The sequence below is a fragment of the Emys orbicularis genome, chromosome 1, assembly GCF_028017835.1.
Source record: "Emys orbicularis isolate rEmyOrb1 chromosome 1, rEmyOrb1.hap1, whole genome shotgun sequence".
Taxonomy (NCBI): domain Eukaryota; kingdom Metazoa; phylum Chordata; order Testudines; family Emydidae; genus Emys; species Emys orbicularis.
Genome location: NC_088683.1, coordinates 147,772,025 through 147,792,210, shown reverse-complemented (window position 1 = coordinate 147,792,210; position 20,186 = coordinate 147,772,025). Strand labels below are relative to the sequence as shown.

The following is a 20,186-nucleotide window of genomic DNA, read 5'->3' as shown; positions in this document are numbered from 1 at the left end:
ATGCTTCCCAGTGGTTATTAGGACTGGAATTGCTATTTTCAACAGCCATTGCGTTTTTGTTTGTTTGTTTGTTTAAAAGGAAGACAGTGATATTACATTGGCAAATTCCCCATAGAAAGAAAGAGTGGAACAAAAGAATAATAAAGGCACCTCAACTTTTCCTCATTTATGTAGGACAGTCTTATAGTATGCATCCAGATATTCTCCAATCACACAAGCTGAAAATGGTTCCACTTTACTGCAGTTCTGTAACCATATGGGAACCAATCCTGTCTGTGTTCTGTGCATATCTAAAATTCCTGCTGAATGACCTGCTGTGGGAGCGAGTTACCAGTGACCCAGGGCTGCAGCGGAAGAAGGGTGCAGGTGGGGGGGGGGGAGAGCCCAGGGCTGGGGCGGCAGGAGGGTGCGGCGAGGAGCCCAGGGCTGGGATGGGGGGACAGCCAAAATTTTTTTTGCTTGGGGCGGCAAAAAACCTAGAGCCGGCCCTGGCTGGACAGGAATAATTTTAAGACTCTGAGATGGTAAATAAATGTGGACAATTATGTCATGACTTTATGATGTTGACTGTCACATTCAGGCAAAGCAGAGAGAGAATGGTACTTTATTCAGTTATGAGTAGGTTTCAGGAGGAAGAGAAGAATTCAGATATCACCTTCTTTACTCCTCTCACAGCAAGGCGTGACTTAAAGACCGCATCTCCTTGAACACAGGGAAATCAACAACATCCATTGACAAGGAATGGTTTGCGATAACACAATCACAGAGCTGCGTTCCAGAGCTCTAGAGCTATGATAACTTCTGCTCCCCGACACAGAACTACAATTTCATTTGCTTTTGGGGTGGAGAGAGGCTGGATACAGTCTGGTGCCTAATGCTGGAGAACTCAAGAGTGAAGGGAAGTGGTTAGCTGTACCAGTAGAAAAAGAGCCCCCAGTCACACAATTTCTGGGTAAGTGGGAACTGGATTGTGGCCCCCTCCCCTTGCTGACAGGGATGGCTGTGCTGGGGGAAATGCGGACAGCACATGTCAAATATGCAACATTATAAGGGGTGCCCCTCTCTGCTTTCCCCTTAGGTTTCTAGCGGCTCTGGGTGTGATTTTCCACCTGTTTTATACCAGTGTAGCTCCACTGACTTTAATAGGATCTGTGCTCCTAAATCATTTAGACACTTTTGAAAATCTCACCCTTGCCTAATTATGGATTTAGGAGCAGAACTTTAGGCACCAATGCCTACAAGAACTGCCACTTGAGATGTTCACCTCCTGCACCCACTCTCTCCTTGAGTGATATCCTTTAGTACAATGCACATTGAGTTCCAGTACAAACAGAGTCCTGGGGCCACATTATGCTCTGAAACGCCCTGTTACATCTGGCATAATTCCATGGGAATCACTGGAGTTACTCTAGATTTACACAGGCCAAATGAGGTCAGAATGTGGCCTGATGCTGCAGAGAATCATAGAAGTCAAAATGTCAGGCCCATATTAATGCCATTTATTTAATCCTTTGGGAATCTGTGACAAGGATTATGCAGCAGACTGGAATGGGTAAGGGATCCCTGACTCTCATATGCCAGGGAAGAACAGGAAGCTCACAGTGGAAAGGCGGTTCTCTTTCCTCCTGGCTGGTTGAGGCAGGGAAGCCTCTGGGGATTATGAGCGGTGTTTTCAGTTGAGATATTATTTTCATTTTTGTTTGTTCCCGTAGTTATAAACAATAAAGAAGGGGATGAAAAGGGACTTGGGCTTGCTGACTGCTTCCCTTCTCTGGCTGATGAAACAGAGACCCTCTCCCCACCACGCACATGGTCGATACAACAATCCTGCATTAAACTCAGACTGGAGCTTATATTTTCATATTTTTATCATAGAATTCTGTCTAGTGCATTATCCCGTCTAATTTTAAATGTTAATTTAATAAAGTGCATGTCTTGTCTCTGAATTCCTTCCAAACTGCCCACCCCTTTCTGCCCCCTTTTAAAGCCTTGTTTATCTAAATCCTTGGGTCAGGGACCATAGCCAGGTGTGTTTCCAGGTGTGTTGTTGTAGGGAGAGTGAGATACCATCATGATGTCATTTCCCCCCTTTTATTTCTTCTTCTCACTTGCTGGAAAACTCTTTTGCTGTGACCTGGATGAAACAGTTCCCATTGTGTAGTGCTACCTCTGAGAGGTTTCTATTGTATACAGTTCCTGGGGTAATCCTTGTGCTTGTGTGCATTTCCTCAGTAAGCCATTAACATTGTTTGGCCTTTTTACTGTTGTACCTGAAAGGCTGCTTGTGGGTGTTTTCAACCTCACAACATGTTTCAGTAACACATACATAGCCAAACTTCATAACGTCACATACAATCCAACGAGATATTAATGTCTGGCAGATCAAGACTTTTAGAATGATACCTCACATTTGGCACACTTTGTACAAAACATATCCTAATTATATGACAGCGATGAATATTAGGGTGCCAGGGTGTCACAATGGCCAAACCACTTCAATTCTCTGGAAGGGGATGAAGTGCTTTGGGTACAAGAAAAAACAGGGAGTACTGATTGGTCCCCAGCCTCTATTTAACCAAGCACAGGAACAGGATGTTGTCCATGCAGGTGAGTTCTCCCTGCTCAGGACTGCTTCCCCCTGCTCCTACTGCTTGCCTGACACCTGACTCTCAGTTTTGCCCTCTGGCTTGCATTGGACTCTGACCTCCTGATATCTGACCTGGCCTCCTGCTTTCACTACTAGGTCAGACCACCCATGCTCCGGTCATAACTGCCTTTTTCCAATTTCTCTCTCTGATTTTTACATTAGCACCCTTCAAACTTTTTCCAGACAAAAGGGATTCAGAAATTACCATGCTTATATATTCACATACTGGAACATTTGTAACAAAGTTACAGCAATGACTGGGTGAGTGCTGGCGTTTGATCCAGGAAGCAGTTCTGAGAGGAGAATGCTAATGAGTCTGCAGCAGCACAAGACTGGATGCTCTCTTTGTGTTGTACCCCATTGTGGTAACCAAGTCAGGCTCTGGACAGTCCCACAGCTATTATATTGTGTTGGGAAAAGGGAAACTTAATCAAGAGATGAATGAATGTCTGAGGCTTAAATTGTCCAATGGAGTTTGAGGGGAGAAGACTAATAGATTACTATGTGCATTTATACTTTAACTTTGGCAAAACGTGTATGAAATTAGGTGCATGAGGGCAGTAAGAGAGTGGCCCCTCCATTTAGGAATCCAAGGAGAGAAGGTGGGTCAAAGCTCTTGGTTACCTCACTTACTGTCAGATATTTTTAAGAAAAGAGAACTTCATCCTGAAGGAATTGGGGAGGAGGAAGACTTTAGTAGTGGCTGCATTCCCCTTGTGGGCCAGTGGGCTCTCCTGGTGGACTACATGGCACTGTGCTGAAAGCAGAGGGCATGCTCCACATCTCACTGGATTGGGATAGTGATGCTCCCTTCTCCTTGGGTTGTGCAGTGGGGACTCACCAGACTCAGGAATGTGAAGTGTGAGTGTCAGGAGGAGCTGGTGCCTGAATGGGGAGTTGCTGGGGTTCCCAGACTTCCCTGCAATCAGAGGAGTGTAGCAGGGTTGGCTGCCTCCCAAACACCCCCTGGAGGCCAGGGGTAGTTCTGTGGCACCCTGCTTTAGTTTCCTCAATAACTCATAAAAAGGCTTTCACAAGTCCAACAACCCCTTCCTGGGGGTCTGGTTTTATTAACATAAAATTCCAAATAAACCCAAAAAGTCTACCACCCAGCCTTAAGATGGACACAACCCCTCTTCCCTGAGATACTCTCCCTTCCTCTGAGCTGCTGAAGAAGATGCATGGCCTGGCCTGCCTTCTTCCAGAAAGAAAAACAAGACTTCCAGTTGGGCCTTTCTACCAAACCCCAACCCCCTGCCTCAGGGATCACTGCAGGAGACTTCACTGTCCCCCTTTGACTATCCAGAGGCCAGGTTTAGTCACATGAGTTAAATCAATCTTTCCACCTGGTGAGGCAAACTGGCTGTGACCTATCTTCATTTAGGAGCATCAACCGCACTACCTGATGGGGTGACAAGAATTGTTCCAGACAGAGCTCCTTAACCACTTCTTCCTCTCTAAAAGGAGACCCCACATTATAGGTTTCCCTATTCCCTGAAGGGGAAATCCAACCTTAGCCGGATCCTCGGGACAACAAAATGACCTTTACTCCTTTTGAGCCAGCAGGTCCCTTTCTGTGGTATGTTTATACAGCGTTTAGCATTAATATAATGTATCCCCATTTTGAAGATGAAGCACAGAATTAAATAATTTTCCTAAGGCCATGAGAGAGTGGCAGAGGAGGAAATTGAACCCTTTCCATTGCTCTAACCACTTGACACATTTGCTCTCATTAAGATTCCTCAGTCACTTAAACTAACCATCCTGACTGGCTGGTGAATGTTCCAAATGGGTGAAGTTTATCCCCATAAACTGCTCCCCACTTTGAATGGCCAAGTCCTGTTTCCTTCCATAACAAACTCATCAACAGTTTTCTGTGACCAAAGGAAAGAAGGAAGAAATAAAGGTAAATTATATTAATAGTAAACCTAGGGCAAGATCCTCAGCTGGTATAAATTAGTGTCTCAATCAAAATCTATGGACATTGATTATTCTAAGATTTCTCTTTCTGCAAAGGACTTGCTAGAATATGATTCCATCATTTCTAGGTTTCTTCTTGTGCTGGTTAAACAGATTCCAACTAAGCAGTTTTTTCTTACAAACACAACGATTATGATGTATGCATCCGTAGGATTGGGCTTTGCCATCTTCCAAAACCACACAGTCTCCTTCATAGTAAATTTCACTGACTTGAAACCTGAAAGACACAGTTTACACTTAGTTGTGCAAATCACTTGGTGATAAAATAAGAATCAGAGTGTTAACATTGGGACCATTTGGAGCTGGGAGCCAGGAGCTGTTTAACCATGTGAGATTGAGGTTGATGTTTATGAAAGTGGGGGACTAATAGCATGGCTAGCATCAGCTATAGAATATGCTGTGTTGTGAAAGTTACCCCCACACAGCTTTGCCTTTGAAAATCAGTTCTAAACTGAAGGACCCTCTTTCACTCCAGCCCCAGGGTACTTCTTGTGCACACATTTTTAAGCCATGTTAAATGGTGTAGTGATTTTCTAGTGTAAATACATTGGGACTTGGATGAGCGATCCCCAAACTCACTGTTCCTTGTGAGAGGTTAGAAAAATCTGATCTTGGGCAGCAGAATTTCCTCTCTTCATTCGCCCCCCACCACACCCCTGCCATGTGTGTACCAAATAGGGTAAGAAAAAGAGAGAGGTGAACTTTCTAAATGTTCTAGAGACTTACAAGTCAGTGGGAAGTACTGCACCATCCTCCCACACCCAGGTCCTATTCACTGCATTACGGGATAATCCAATCCACAAGCGACATGACAATGATACTATGAAATCCTATATAGGAACAAATACTAATTATTTCACTTCAATTCCATCCTATGCCATTTCCTGGGTTAAAATGTCTAACCAACCAAACACTCGTTTTTTTTCCTCAAGAAATTTTCCAATAGATTTATTAGAAATCATGTTTCCCCCCTCATTTGAAGACACACCTACTTCCTGAAGAACGTAAGAATGGCCATACTGGGTCAGACCAAAGGTCCATCTAGCCCAGTATCCTGTCTTCTGACACTGGTCGCGGTGCCCCAGAAGGAATGAACAGAACAGGTAATCATCAAGTGATCCATCACCTGTCGCCCATTCCCAGCTTCTGGCAAACAGAGGCTAGGGACACCATCCCTGCCCATCCTGGCTAATAGCCATTGATGAACGTATCCTCCATGAATTTATCTTGTTCTTTTTTGAACCCTGTTATAGTCTTGGCCTTCACAACATCCTCTGGCATGGAGTTCCATAGGTTGACTGTGCGTTGTGTGAAAAAATACTTCCTTTTGTTTGTTTTAAACCTGTTGCCTATTTATTTCATTTGGTGACACCTAGTTCTTGTGTTATGAGGACTAAATAACACTTCCTTATTTACTTTCTCGACACCAGTCGTGATTTTATAGACCTCTATCATATCCCCCCTTAGTTGTCTCTTTTCCAAGCTGAAAAGTCCCAGTCTTATTAATCTCTCCTCATACGGTAGCTGTTCCATACACCTAATAATTTTTGTTGCCCTTTTCTGAATCTTTTCCAATTCCAATATTTTTTTTTGAGATGTGGGGAGACCCTGCATTTATATAGAGGCAATATGATATTTTCTGTCTTATTATCTGTCCCTTTCTTAATAATTCACAACATTCTGTTCGCTTTTTCGACTGCCGCTGCACATTGAGTGGATATTTTCAGAGAACTATCCACAATGACTCCAAGATCTCTTTCTTGAGTGGTAACAGCTAATTTAGACCCCCTCATTTTACGTGTATAATTGGGATTATCTTTTCCAATGTGCATTACTTTGCATTTATCAACATTGAATTTCATCTGCCATTTTGTTGCCCATTCACCCAGTTTTGAGAGATCCTTTTGTAGTTCTTCGCAGTCTGCCTGGGACTTAAGTATCTTGAGTAGTTTTGTATCATCCGCAAATTTTGCCACCTCACTGTTTACCCCTTTTTCCAGATCGTTTATGAATATGTTGAATAGGACTGGGCCCAGTACAGACCCCTGGGGGACACCACTATTTACCTCTCTTCATTCTGAAAACTGGCCATTTATTCCTACCCTTTGTTTCCTATCTTTTAACCTGTTACCAATCCATGAGAGGACCTTGCCTCTTATCCCATGACTGCTTACTTTGCTTAATAGCCTTTGGTGAGAGACCTTGTCAAAGACTTTCTGATAATCTAAATACACTATATCCACTGGATCCCCCTGGTCCACATGCTTGTTGATCCCCTCAAAGAATTCTAGTAGGTTGGTGAGGCATGATTTCCCTTAACAAAAACAATGTTGACTATTCCCTAACAAATTATGTTCATCTATGTGTCTGACAATTTTGTTCCTTACTATATTTTCACCAGTTTGCCCATTACTGAAGTCAGGCTTACCGGCCTGTAATTGCCAGGGTCACCTCTGGAGCCCTTTTTAAAAGTTGTCCTCACATTAGCCAACCTCCAGTCATTTGGTACAGAAGCTGATTTAAATGATAGGTTACAGACTACGATTAGCAGTCCTGCAATTTCACATTTGAGTTCCTTCATAACTCTTGGGTGAATACCATAGGCAACTAGTAAATAGTAAAGGGGCACAATTTAAAGGTTATGGTGGTATTGCATTGCCTCATACATAGTGCTTGCAGCACGGCCCAACTTTAGCGCTAACAGACCTTACAGGGACACTGTGAAACTGAGTATACACAAAATGCTATCAATACATAAAATAAACAAACGGGGGGGAGGGGGAAGGGAAGTAGAGGAGACTCTTTCAGCCCTGCACACACACCTTCATCTCCTTTGGTTTTCATAATCTTACTTGTTAGCTTGTCACTATAATAGATACAAATTTTCAGACAGAAATGTGATTTTCAAGTTGACATTGTGCCTTTAGCCATGATCCTACATTTTTGCCCACCTGGAGAGGAATGCAGGACTCCTAAAACCGTAGGGAATTCCAGACTGACTGTCATAGGCCTGGTGTAAAGCAGGGCTTGGATGGTGGCCATCTTAAGAAAAAGTGTAAGCACTTTTGCAACCCTGCTTTCAGGAAATATTACTCTACAGACAACTTTAGATCTTTCGTATATACTGGAACTTGACAAATCATTATCGATCAAGCAGTTTGTGATCCAGAAAGACCCCAGGAGAAAGTTTGTTTCCAGAATCGCTGCAAGTGATCTGGTCCATGCACAAGCAGGGGACACAAAAGTAATTTATTCCTGTCTCTCCCTATTTGGGAAATTGTGTTCTCCCTTAGATATAGAAACACCTAAAAAGAGCATCTGGTGGAAAAATGTCTGCAGAGATGCTCCCTGCTGTTAGTAGGAGGAAGAATTTGTATGGTTTATTTTTAAGTTGGAAAAATTACCACATATTTGTACCCCTATATCAGATGCTTTGACAAGAGCAAAATAAAGCTGACAGGCATTCATGGACCACCTAGAACTGGAAAATTATTCTGTAGAGCTCCTGAAATCAAACAAGACACTGGGAGGTTTTATTGAGCTCAGGCCTGAAGTAACTCTCATGTTCAGTCTATCCTCCTTTAATTGGAAGGGATAGCTAGATGCACAAGGGAACTCAAGTGCACAGAACTGTTCTGTGTAGCATAAGGAAGTTCAATGGCTCTGTCATACACAGAACGTAAGAGTGCATCAAACCATAGTTAAACATTATAGGCCTATATTTCTTCACACTAGTGGGGTGAGTCTATAATGAGGTTGAGGACCCATACCTTAAAAGTTTCAAAGTCAGCAACATACCTGAACTATATAGAAAGATTAGCCTGCTGTTAACCATGAATATCCCACTAACTCCTGAGTTTTTGACTTGTAATAAAAAGAATATTTCATTTGCAGAAGAAGTAGAAATAAAATGAATGCTGAGGCAGCTGGTAACATACAATTAAATGCAGCACTGTAGTGCACTATTAGAAATCCACAAAATAATTGCATATTTACCCACCTTTTCTGACCCTGACTCCAGCATTCAGTAATATAAACAGTTCAACTCAGGATTTATTGTGAAGATGGCAGTTTAACAAGATGAACAACAGATGCTGCTTAGTTTACTAAGATTTTAATATTTTAATTTTGTTTTTTGTTTTGCTTTATTTTTAATACATAAGTTGGTTAGAGAATTCATATTGCATGGTTAATTTAGCAGCTATTATATATATATATATATATATATATATATATATATATATATAAACTGAATCCCCTCAATTTAAATCTAGATGGACTCCAAAAATCTGTCATAATTGTTTCTAATAACAGGAACACAGAAATATAGGAATTCCCAAATTACCAGCCATCAACCTAGTCCAGTATTCTGTCATCAACAGTGACCAGTACCAGATGCTTCAGAACAAGGTTCAAGAAACCCTGCAGTAGTTAGTTATGGTCTAAGGTGCCCCAGGGAAAGTTTACTCCTATTCCCCAATAGTAGAGGTTAGTTTATGCCCTACAGCATGGTAAGGGTTTATATCCCTTCCAAAATTCCTCTGGGTATTTCCTTTAATGTATAATTACTATTATAACTTGCAGATTCTTACTATCCATAAATGTCTAATCCTTTTTGGACTCCTTCTCAGCTTCTGGACTCAATGAGATCGCAGTGAGTTCCACAAGCTAGATTTGCATTGTGTGAAAATATAATTTCCTTTACAAGGTTTGAATTTGCCTTTCAATTTCATTTAATATCCGCTTGTTCCCACAGTATGAGACAGGGTGAACAGAAGTTCCCAATTTACCTTCTCTGTACCATTCATTGTTTTCTACACATTTATCAGGTCCTCTCTCATTCATCTCAGCTAGGATTTTCAAAGGAGCCTAGGAAAGTTAGATATTGAAATCCCATTGAAGTTCAATGGGAGTTGGGCACCTAACTCCTGGGGCTCTTCTGAAAATCCTAGCACATCTCTCTGGTAAACATGCCAGTCTTTTCCATCTCTTTACATATGAGAGCGTATCCATGCCTCGGATCAATCTCAGCAACTATGCCTGAACTCCCTCTATTTCTGCTTTATCCTTATCCGATCCGATCTGTGCATAGTATTCCAGATGAGGGCATACCGTTGATTTATACATTGGCATTATTTTACTCTCCATTTAGTCTCCATTCCATATGTATTCTAACATTTTGTTTGCTTTTTAACCCCTGTAGCTGCACAGTGAGTGGAGGTCTTCCCTGAGCTGGCTGCAGTAATGTTCTGTTCCTGTTAATATAGAATGCACTTAAGTATATGACTAGATGAAATTACTTCATGAATTATGAAAAAAATCTTTGGTATAAAGCTTGGCTAAAATATGGGTGTTTAAATACATATTAGATCAAAATGTGATAGTGTACCTACTTTAAACAATTTAATTGAGTTGTGGTACAGGCACTTAAGTGTAGTTATGAACAAGCAGACAAAGCAGTTACTTCTCTCAGGAGAAACCATGCTATATCGCAGTTAAAGAGGAAGACAGCAAAGTCTTCTTCATGGCTTCTGCTAAAGATTTTACTCCTCCATTAAGTGCAGAATTGGGTCCTTAGATTGAAACCATATTGTACAAACACTGCAAATAGTACTCACACATGTAATCAATGTACCAACATTAGCTGCATTCCACATCACTACTCTAATTGATTTCAATAAGACTACTTGTGAAATAACGTTGCACATGTGTGGAAATGTTTGAAGGATTGGGCCCTAATCTACTAATTTAGGGAGTGCCACTTATGAGTCACAAAACTCTGGAACTGCTAACTTAAACAGCACTCATTCCTGAAGCATTTCCCATAGTCTGTCTTGTGTCTGCCTTGCAAAACTCCACACATGCACGGTAAATATTTTTTTGGGGGGTGGGGACAAGCAAGTAAAATATTGCTTTTATTAAAATATTGTAAGTTCAGGTTAGTAGAATTTGTGCCTTCACTGGTAAATTTTCATAACAATTTTGCAAGCATGACTCAAATGTAAAATGTATTCATAGTCAAGGAAGAAAGAATAACTTGCACCAAGTTACCTTGATATGGCTCACATGTCAGTTACTCAGTTCCATACCCTTGCATGACAATTGCTTTTAAATGTTCTACAAGTGTTGACTGCAGATTTTTTTAAAATGCCCGAAGAGCAATAATTGTTGCCTCAAAGAAGACAATAACCTCCAGACACACAGACCAAGACTACCCCCCACACACCCCGTTTAAATATGTGCCCCAGTTAGGCTCCGAAATACGGGACCCAATTTTTCAAAAATGAAACTGATGGGTGCTTTGAAAAACTGAGTCACTTACTTAGGAACCTCTATAAGGATTTAGGGCTCTGATCATGTTCCCATTGAGATCAACGGCAATGGTATCCTTGAGTTCAGTGATGCAAGATAATGCCCTATGTGCCTATCTTAAGCACCCATTCTTTAAAGTCTCATTCCTAATATTTTAATAAATACTCTGTCCTTCTATAGCACATTCTTCCAAAATTTCACAGACAAGTTCATTATCACATGCCCTTCTTAGCTAAGAATTATCCCCCTTTTACAGATAGGGAAACTAAGGCAGAGAGAAATTAAGCAACTTGCATAAAGGAAGTCTGTGGCAAAATAATAATAATATTTAGGTCTTATAAAGAGAAGCTAGTGTTTTAACCACAAGATCTTTCTCTCCCTCCTTTGAATTTAATATCAACACGCAACAAACATTTGGAGGATGCACTGGAGTTTTAAGTGCTCACCAGATACTTGTAGGCTGGCCCAGATCACATGAGAAGTGAAATATGAGTCTGATTCTGCACTGGTGCAATATTTGGAACTCACACATGGCCTTATTTAAAGTAAAATACCTGTTTCCTACCCTTATGGCTTTAAAGGAATCCTGTGCATTGCTAAAAGCACATCAGGGATTTCCGTCTAGCTTATTGGGTGGCCAGAGGAACCCAGGCCAAGAAACCTCTCTCTCACACAGAAATCCCCCATCGCTAGCCCCTAGCCCTGCTGCTCCCTCCCCCCCCCCCCGACACCCATCCAGGCTGGCCACATGGCTCCTTCTTTGCCCCTCCCCCCCACCAGACCCTCAGCCCTGGCCTATGCTGCCTCCCCGTCCCCCCCCATTATCCTCAGGATCATCCCCAGTGTCCTTGGCGGACCCTCCTTCCTCTCTGCTCCCTTTCCTCCCTCCCCTGAGCCCTCTCATTTTGCCCTGTCGCTGCAAGAAAGAAGCTCCCCTTCTTAATCACCGGCAGCAGCAGGAAGAGCGACTCCAGAGAGCTCAAGCAGGCAGGCTAGGTGCCTGAGCACAGCTGGTGGGCGGGACAGGACAGGGACAGCTTCACCCCTACCCCCTCTGGAATGTGCCCCCCCAGGCATCTGGGGAGGGGCATGTGACCATTCATGCCCCTCCCTAGTGTCTTCCCTGGTGAATACCATCTGGTCCTGGTGACTTATTACTATTTAGTTTATCAATTTGTTCCAAAACCTCCTCTAATGACACCTCAGTTTGGGACTGTTCCTTAGATTTGTCACCTAAAAAGAATGGCTCAGGTTTGGGAATCTCCCTCATATACTCAACCACGAAGACCAATGCAAGGAATTCATGAGCTCACATTACAGTTACAGCCCTTCTACCTATGGATACCTGAAGACTGGATGTGTTTCCCCTGGTTAATGATAGTAAGCAGCCACAGCGCTTGAGCACACTTGGCCTTTGCTGGTCATAGGAGAATGAGATACCCACATCTGTTATGTGGCAGTGGAAAGCACTGGTTTGAAGGACCTTTCACATTACATTGCCATTGATTCCTTCCGTCAGTTTTTAAATTTCTTTTATTACCTTCTCTAATTTAATGCATTGACTGCCAAGTTTCCCTTGATAGTGACCAAGAATACAATGCATAGGTGGTGTCATTTTATCAGTGGCAATATGAACATGCAATATAAAACCTACACCCATTGCCGCATTCATTCCTGGTTTGGTATCTACAGTAAGTGAAGAAGGAAAAGACATTACCAGTTCTTCCTTGTTTTCTATCTTAAGAAGTCTGGAATCATGAGAAGAACAATAATCTTTACTTCCTTGCCACGTTTTCCATTCAGTAGACAGGTGGTAACAGACTTCTCCATACCAGAACCAATTCTCTGGGCAAAGGCTGCATTTCTGGCCTTGAAAAGAGAATAAATATTTCTGTGCTCATGGCTGATGCAGATTAATACTGAATATTGTGTAACGTACTGGCTGTTCTGTGTCACCACTGCTCTACCATGAGGCCTTATATCCCACCAAATATGAGTGGATGGGTGGGTATGGATGTGTACAACAGACTTCTCTTGGTTAGAATTAGACTTATATGTTCCCATTGCCATCCAGGAGCCCAAATGTCTGCACTGAAATTTTATAGCCCGTCAGCCCAAGCTCCATGAGTTTGAGTCTGTTGACCTGGGCCAGCCACAGCCATCCCGTAGGTCTTTTATCACAGTGTAGACATAACTTATATCTGCTAAATCCTTTCCAGCAGTACTACTGCCAAGTCAGTTATTCCCCGATTTGATTGTTCATTCCTAAATGTAGCACTCATATCTATATCACTATCTTAGTTTCCCAACAGTATCTAATTACTCTGAAATCTAAGAGCTGTGGTATGTGGCCAGGCCAAATCATTTTACTGTTAAAAGAACAATTGCGGAGAAAGATGTAAATGTTGCAAAGGAATAATAAATGAAGTCATGGAAAATCTAGAAGCAGCAGTAGAATTTTATCTATATAACGCAGATTATTTTTCAGTCCCTACTGACACAAGGAAGGACTGAGATGAGGGATAATTTGGATATACTAGACCTCTGACTCACATCAATAGAAATATTTTTGATCTCAGTGTCTTGGGACATCTGATGTATCTTCAAGGTTAGACACCCCATCTAACTTTCTAGATGTGCCAGGGCCTTCTAGGTCTGTAGACAAAGCTGTGCTGCCTCCCCACACGCAGGACGTGCAGATTTTGTCATGGGATAATCTTATCCAGTGAAAAGTTGTCAGTGGATTTAAAAAATCCAGGGCAAGAATAATATCAAATTATAATGAGCTTCCCAACTGTCCTGTTTCGTGGATGTCTGGATATCAGGTAAGGTAATGTGGTCAACAAGTCCTGGTGGACTGAAGCTTCTCCAGTGGTTCAGAACCCATATTGGCCAGACCAATCACATTCTTGATTTTCTCTAAGAATTTTGGCTGTAGATTTTATGTTGACAACATTCCACACCCACCCCTCCTTTACCCAACTTTCAGATCTTCTTTTATCTCAATATTACTAGAGAGGATTCCCTTGGGAATTTGTTAGTGCTGCTCCAAAATTCTCCAAGCAATCACGGATAAGAAAGATAAGTGATTGCTTCCTCCCAGAAGATGCATATGCCCCCTGAAGTATTGAGTCCTTGCTGTCCCCATAGAGTGAAAGGTTGTAACAAAGTGTTAACAGAGCTTCTCTCTCTCACTGAGGAAACTGGTACAGTAAAAAAGATAATACCTCACCCATCTTGTTTTGATGAAGTCAAGATAGATTAGCTCTACTGCATTTCCCTTGTCTAAAAACAGCTATCTGATCAAGGAAGATCTCAAGTTAATCTGGTCCTACCACATGGTTACCTCTGTCACTTGTCAGCTGCTGCAGAATCTCTGAGAGGTTTGCATTTTTGGCTTGGAGTAATTCTAGCTGCTGTGAGAGATTTTTCAGTGATGCACTTGCTAAATGCGATGCCTGAGTCACTTAAAAGCAGAATAAGAAAATACAATATTGATCTTAAAAATACAGTAAGTATACAAACTTTATAGAGGAATGAGAAACAGAAGTTTATTTCTTTTTTTTCTTTTTTTGCTGCCTAAAGGACTTTAAAACAACTGCAGCATTCTTAAAATCAAAATGTGTTATTCTGACATATTTTTGATAAACCACTCTACTTGGGCACATATTCTCTGCCAATGCCATCTGCTGCCCAGGAGCTGTTTACAGCTGCCCAGTTCTCCAGCTAGCTTTATGCCAGCCATGCAGCCTGCAGGGGTTGTCTAAACTCCTTCAGCTGGGAAGGGCCCATGAGGGAACATCTGCCATCTAGGAACAGCTGGCCTGCCCATGACACACCCCTTCATGGGGTCTGCAAGGAAGAGCTATGATGGATGCTACCCTATGCTAGTGGAATTCCCAGCTGGGCAAATATAGGTAGTTTCCACACCCTTTGTGTGGGTCAGAGGATCATTGTATAATAAAATATAACCATATTTATTTAGGGTGAAAGTCACCCCTCTGCATGTGCATTTCTACTTATCACTGAACTATATTAAATAGTTTTATAAGGAGAATGGCTCTCAGTTACACTGGAGTAAATATAGAATTTCTCTCCTGTAGTCAGTGGCATTAACTTGAAATTTGCATCAGTGCCAGTGAGTGCAGAATCTGTCCCTTAGATTTTTTCCTTGTAAATACTTACCCTGGATACCCAAAATCCCTGCTGTTACCAGCAGTGTCAGGCAGAGGATCCCCAAAATCAGTGCTGTGCATCGCCATTTGGAAGGCAAAGGGATGGATTCTAATAAAGAAAAGTGAGATGTGGACAGAAAGACAAGAATCTAGTGTCACTCTGGAGTATATTTGGGTTCTACCTGTCTAAGCTAGGAGCCCAAATAATTGCCAATGATCAAATATCAGTACCTACCAACCCCATTCCCCATGAGATTTGGCTACGTTGCTCACCCTCCTCCCTATCAGGGTGCTTCCTACCCAGTCTCATGCTTAGAAGTAAACAGGCCAATCACAACATACCATTTCTTATTGTTTGTACTAAACCAGCAACAGGAGGCCCCCAACCAAAATCAGAGCCCCACCATGCTAGGCCCTGTACAAACACAAAGTAGGAGGCAGTCCATGCCCTGAAGACATTAGAATCTAAATTTAACAAAGGATGAGAGGGGAAATAGGTGAAGTGATTTGCCGAAAGTCATACATCAGGTCAGTGGCAGAGCTGGGAATATAACTCTCATCTCCTATCTCCCAGCCTACTGGGCTATCTTCTGCACCACTCTTCTCTTTGGCTTAATGCCCTTGTCTTCAGTACAGTTATAGCAAACATGAATTTGGTCCATTAGCCAAATGAGTGTGGGAGGTTGAAAAAATGCATATCTTTTTTTTTTTAAGATGGAAATTTGGGTTTTCTACTGAATAGATGTAAAGTTCTTATTTTCCATGAAAAACTTCAACCTTTGTATCAAAAAATAGAACACTCAAAAACTGAAACATCATGGGGAGACTGGAAAATTCCCGACCAGTTCTAATATGACCTAATGAAACATTTTTTCCATTAGAAACTGTTATTTAATTGAACCTGTTCACAAGAAAGGGTCAGTTTTGATTAATCTAACTAAACTAACGTCTGAAAAAAGTTTTGAAATTGTCAAAATAGGACAATATATTTATTGTATTCTAACATGGATTAGCCAATTCAAAACTAAATATTTTATTTAGATTTTCTGTTGGAAGCATTCAATTTTTTGATGAAAGTTTTCAGGCTTGGGGTTTATGACAAAAAGTAGAAATTATCCTGGGGTAAAAAATTCCAGATGATCAACATATTATTTGTTGACAAGCCTTACATTTAACGTTGGTTACTTGACATGGCAAAAAATAGACAGTCTTGGTTTTGTCATGGCCAAAAATAATAAAGTAATAATTGTACTTGAGAGACAATAGGGGAAAAGTTTGATGAACAATATTTTAATTATTATGAAGTTTAAGAAAAGTGATATATAGCTCTTACAGATAGTTTGGGACAACAATATAGCAAAACATGTAAATAGGGCTAGTTGTTTGTTGCAGTACACAGAAAATATTCATGTAAATGAGTAAAAGATTTTCATACTTTTATTTAATATTTAACCAATGCTATAGTTTAAAACCAGTTTTTGTTTATTTTTAAGTTATTCCCCTATACTCCATGATACTTGCTTAGAACCAGGTTAACTGAGGTGACAGAGACCATCATTCCTTTTTTGAAGTGAAAAACCCAAGATATTTTAAAGATTTTGTCATGGAAATCATGGCCCTAACAAATAATACAACCTGGTTTAGATTATCTTGTTCATCCAGCTAGTTTAATTGGAGCTTCAGAGTAGATTTTTTAAAAACACAAATCCAACATGACTTATGCATTGAGGCAAAACAGGAGTGCTCCTAAGAGAAGGAACATCCTGTAACAGATCACCTTATTAACTATACAACTCAAATCTCCAGACAAAGAGCCAATCAGCCCTGCACATTTCAGATGATATAGATCACAAAGCACTAATCTTACTATGATATATTAGACTGTTCAAGGACACCTTCATTTCATTCTACATCTCCTCATACAAACCCAGACTTAAGAATCTCCATTTTCTACACGGCTGCTACTCTGAAACAGTTCTAGATCTAAGTTTCTGAGCAATCAGATTGTGTGTATGGTGACACTAGTTTACTTTACATTTCAGTTTCCTTCCTGAAGCACTGATGTGATCTTTCCAACATCTGAGTCCTTGTGTACACTAGAAAAGGTTTCCTGGTACAACTACACTGGCAAATCCTCTTAGTGTAGATGTAGCCTAAACCAGTAAAAGTGCTTTTTTTCAGAATTTATACCAGTTCCCTGAATGGAACAATCTAAACCGGCATATAGGGTGATTGCCCTGGCCTGATTTTGTATTTCCTTGTCAGTTAAAAGATTTCATGTGCCCTTTTTTCATTTGTTTGTGTTTTGGGTCTGCCCCCCCCCCCCCCCCCGCACACACACACACACACTTCCCACACACACACTTAGGACATGTTGGAGCACTCTACAATTCACAGCCCCATAGTCCAGAATATGGTGTTAGGATAAGGTAAGGGGAAAAAAACCCATCAAATTACACTGTTATTTTGTGTGTGTACAATGGTTCTCTAAAACCTTTTAGTAATAGTTAGTTATAGCCAGCACTAGAACCCTTTTTGTTGATGCAGGTGTGGCCAGTGGCTGTTTTTTCTGTATCTCAGAGAGGTGGCAACCCTACTGGCATAAGGACTTTTTTGCCAGTATATCCCTACTAGTAGGGTTGTGATTTTTCCACATTACTAACTGATCTTGTTATGCCAGCAAAACCTTTAAGCATAGACCAGGCCTAATTCTTTACTCCCAGACTGGTTACTGGGGCTGTTTAAAGGCCAAAGTGCAACAAAACACTTAGAGGGCACATGATTGGGAAGAAGTCGCAGCAGCGTGCAAAAAAGTTATAAGAACTGTAAAATGGTGATGTTGACCTGATGTTTTTAAAGGAATGCCATATCTCAGGAACCCCTTCCCCAAATGCCCCCAAATTTGGATCACTAGCCCTATGCAGAGCACTTGTAAGGCTCAGCAAATTTCAAGGCAATCTGAATACATGTTCTGATTCTAGAGCATTTAGAAAAATTGGTTGCTAAACACTAGACTAGTCTCAAGATTAAGAATAGCATTGCTATCATTTCATTAAAATCCCTAGCGAATTTCTTACCACTGGGAACATCAGGAGCTTTAGGCGGTGTGATACCTTTGTTTTTTCCTGAAGGTTCATGGGTGAAGGCTGGATTCCTAGAACGAAAATTTAAAATGGTGTATCCATCCTCATCCTCCATATCCACTTCTCTGCTGCCGCCGCCTTCTAAGATATAATACCATGGACAGACACACAGTACAATTGCCTGTTAGAACAGGACCAGCAGTGACCTACAGAGGAAATGTTATACTGTTTGAAGATAGAAACTGAAACCATACATGGGAAGTCCAGTTTGAGATGTCCTTCTCTTAGCAAAGTGTTAAGAGCAAAGAGACTTTTGTCTTCACAAGTTAAAGTTACAGTGTTAAGATTAACAGCTCTAAAATCCAACCTCGGTTTTTCTTAAAAAATTGCATGTAATTTCTCTTTCTCCAAATTTAATGCTGTGCTCACCACCATAGTATTTGATCAGCGCTAGAGCTGTCGAGCAATTAAAAAAATTAATCGTGCGATTAATCTCACTGTTAAACAATAATAGAATACCATTTATTTAAATAGTTTTTGATGATTTCTACATTTTCAAATATATTGATTTCAATTACAACACAGAATACAAACTGTGCACTGCTCACTTTATATTTATTTTTGAGAACAAGTATTTGCACTTAAACCCCCCCCCCAAAAATAGTATTTTTCAATTCACCTCATACAAGTACTGCAGTGCAATCTCTTTATCATGAGAGTTGAACTTACAAATGTAGAATTATGTACAAAAAAACTGCATTCATCAAAAATAAAACAATGTAAAATTTTAGATCCTGCAACTCCACTGTCCTACTTCTTGTTCAGCCAATCGCTCAGACAAAGAAATTTGTTTACATTTGCAAGAGATAATGCCGCCCGCTTCTTGTTTACAATGTCACCTGAAAGTGAGAACAGGTACTGTTGTAGCCGGCGTCACAAGATATTTGCGTGCCAGATGCGCTAAAGATTCATATGTCTCTTCATGCTTCAACCACCATTCCAGGGGACATGCGTCCATGCTAATGACAGGTTCTGCTCGATAACGATCCAAAGCAATGCGGACCGATGCATGTTCATTATCATTATTTGAGTCAGATGCCACTAGCAGAAGGTTGATTTTCCTTTTTGGTGGTTCGGGTTCTGTAGTTTCCGCATCGGAGTGACTCAGATTTTGGAAGGCACTTCAGATTCTTAAACCTTGGATCAAATGCTGTAGCTATCTTTAGAAATCTCACATTGGTATCTTTGCATTTTGTTAAATCTGCAGTGAAAGTGTTCTTACAATGAACAACATGTGCTGGGCCATCATCTGAGACTCCTATAACATGAAATATATGGCAGGATACGGGTAAAACAGAGTTAAATACAATTCTTCTCCAAGGAGTTTAGTCACAACTTTAATTAACACATTATTTTTTTAACGAGCGTCATCAGCATGGAAGCATGTCCTTTGGAATGGTGGCCAAGCATGAAGGGGCATACGAATGTTTAGCATATCTGGCACGTAAATACATTGCAATGCCAGCGACAAAGGTGCCATGTAAATGCCTGTTCTCACTTTCTGGTGACATTGTAAATAAGAAGAGGGAGGTATTACCTCCTGTAAATGTAAACAAGCTTGTTTGTCTTAGCAATTGGCTGAACAAGTAGTAGGACTGAGTGGACTGGTAGGGTCTGAAGTTTTATTTTTAAGTGCAGTTAGGTAACAAAAACAATCTACATTTGTAAGTGGCACTTTCATGACAAAGAGATTGCACTACAATACTTGTATGAGGTGAATTGGAAAGCACTATTTCTTTTGTTTATCATTTTTACAGTGCAAATATTTGTAATTGCGTCTGACGAAGTGGGTATTCACCCACGAAAGCTTACGCTTCAATACATCTATAAGGTGCCACAGGACTCCTTGTTGCTTTTTCAGATCTAGACTAACACGGCTACCCCTCTGATACTTCCCTGCAAAAGTTTTATAAAAAATAATAAGTTTTA

At 40.9% G+C, this 20,186-nt stretch overlaps 1 protein-coding gene across 1 annotated transcript; it reads right to left on the bottom strand.

The window, feature by feature from the left end:
* Positions 1–4,669: 4,669 nt before the first annotated feature.
* On the bottom strand, positions 4,670–18,312 carry LOC135888103 (C-type lectin domain family 1 member A-like). The gene is made up of 6 exons (XM_065415946.1): positions 18,192–18,312; positions 15,125–15,223; positions 14,286–14,405; positions 12,657–12,808; positions 5,354–5,457; positions 4,670–4,844 (listed from the first exon to the last, which is right to left on the bottom strand). The coding sequence occupies exons 1-6, from the start codon at positions 18,310–18,312 to the stop codon at positions 4,670–4,672; spliced, it is 771 nt and encodes a 256-aa protein (XP_065272018.1).
* Positions 18,313–20,186: the final 1,874 nt, after the last annotated feature.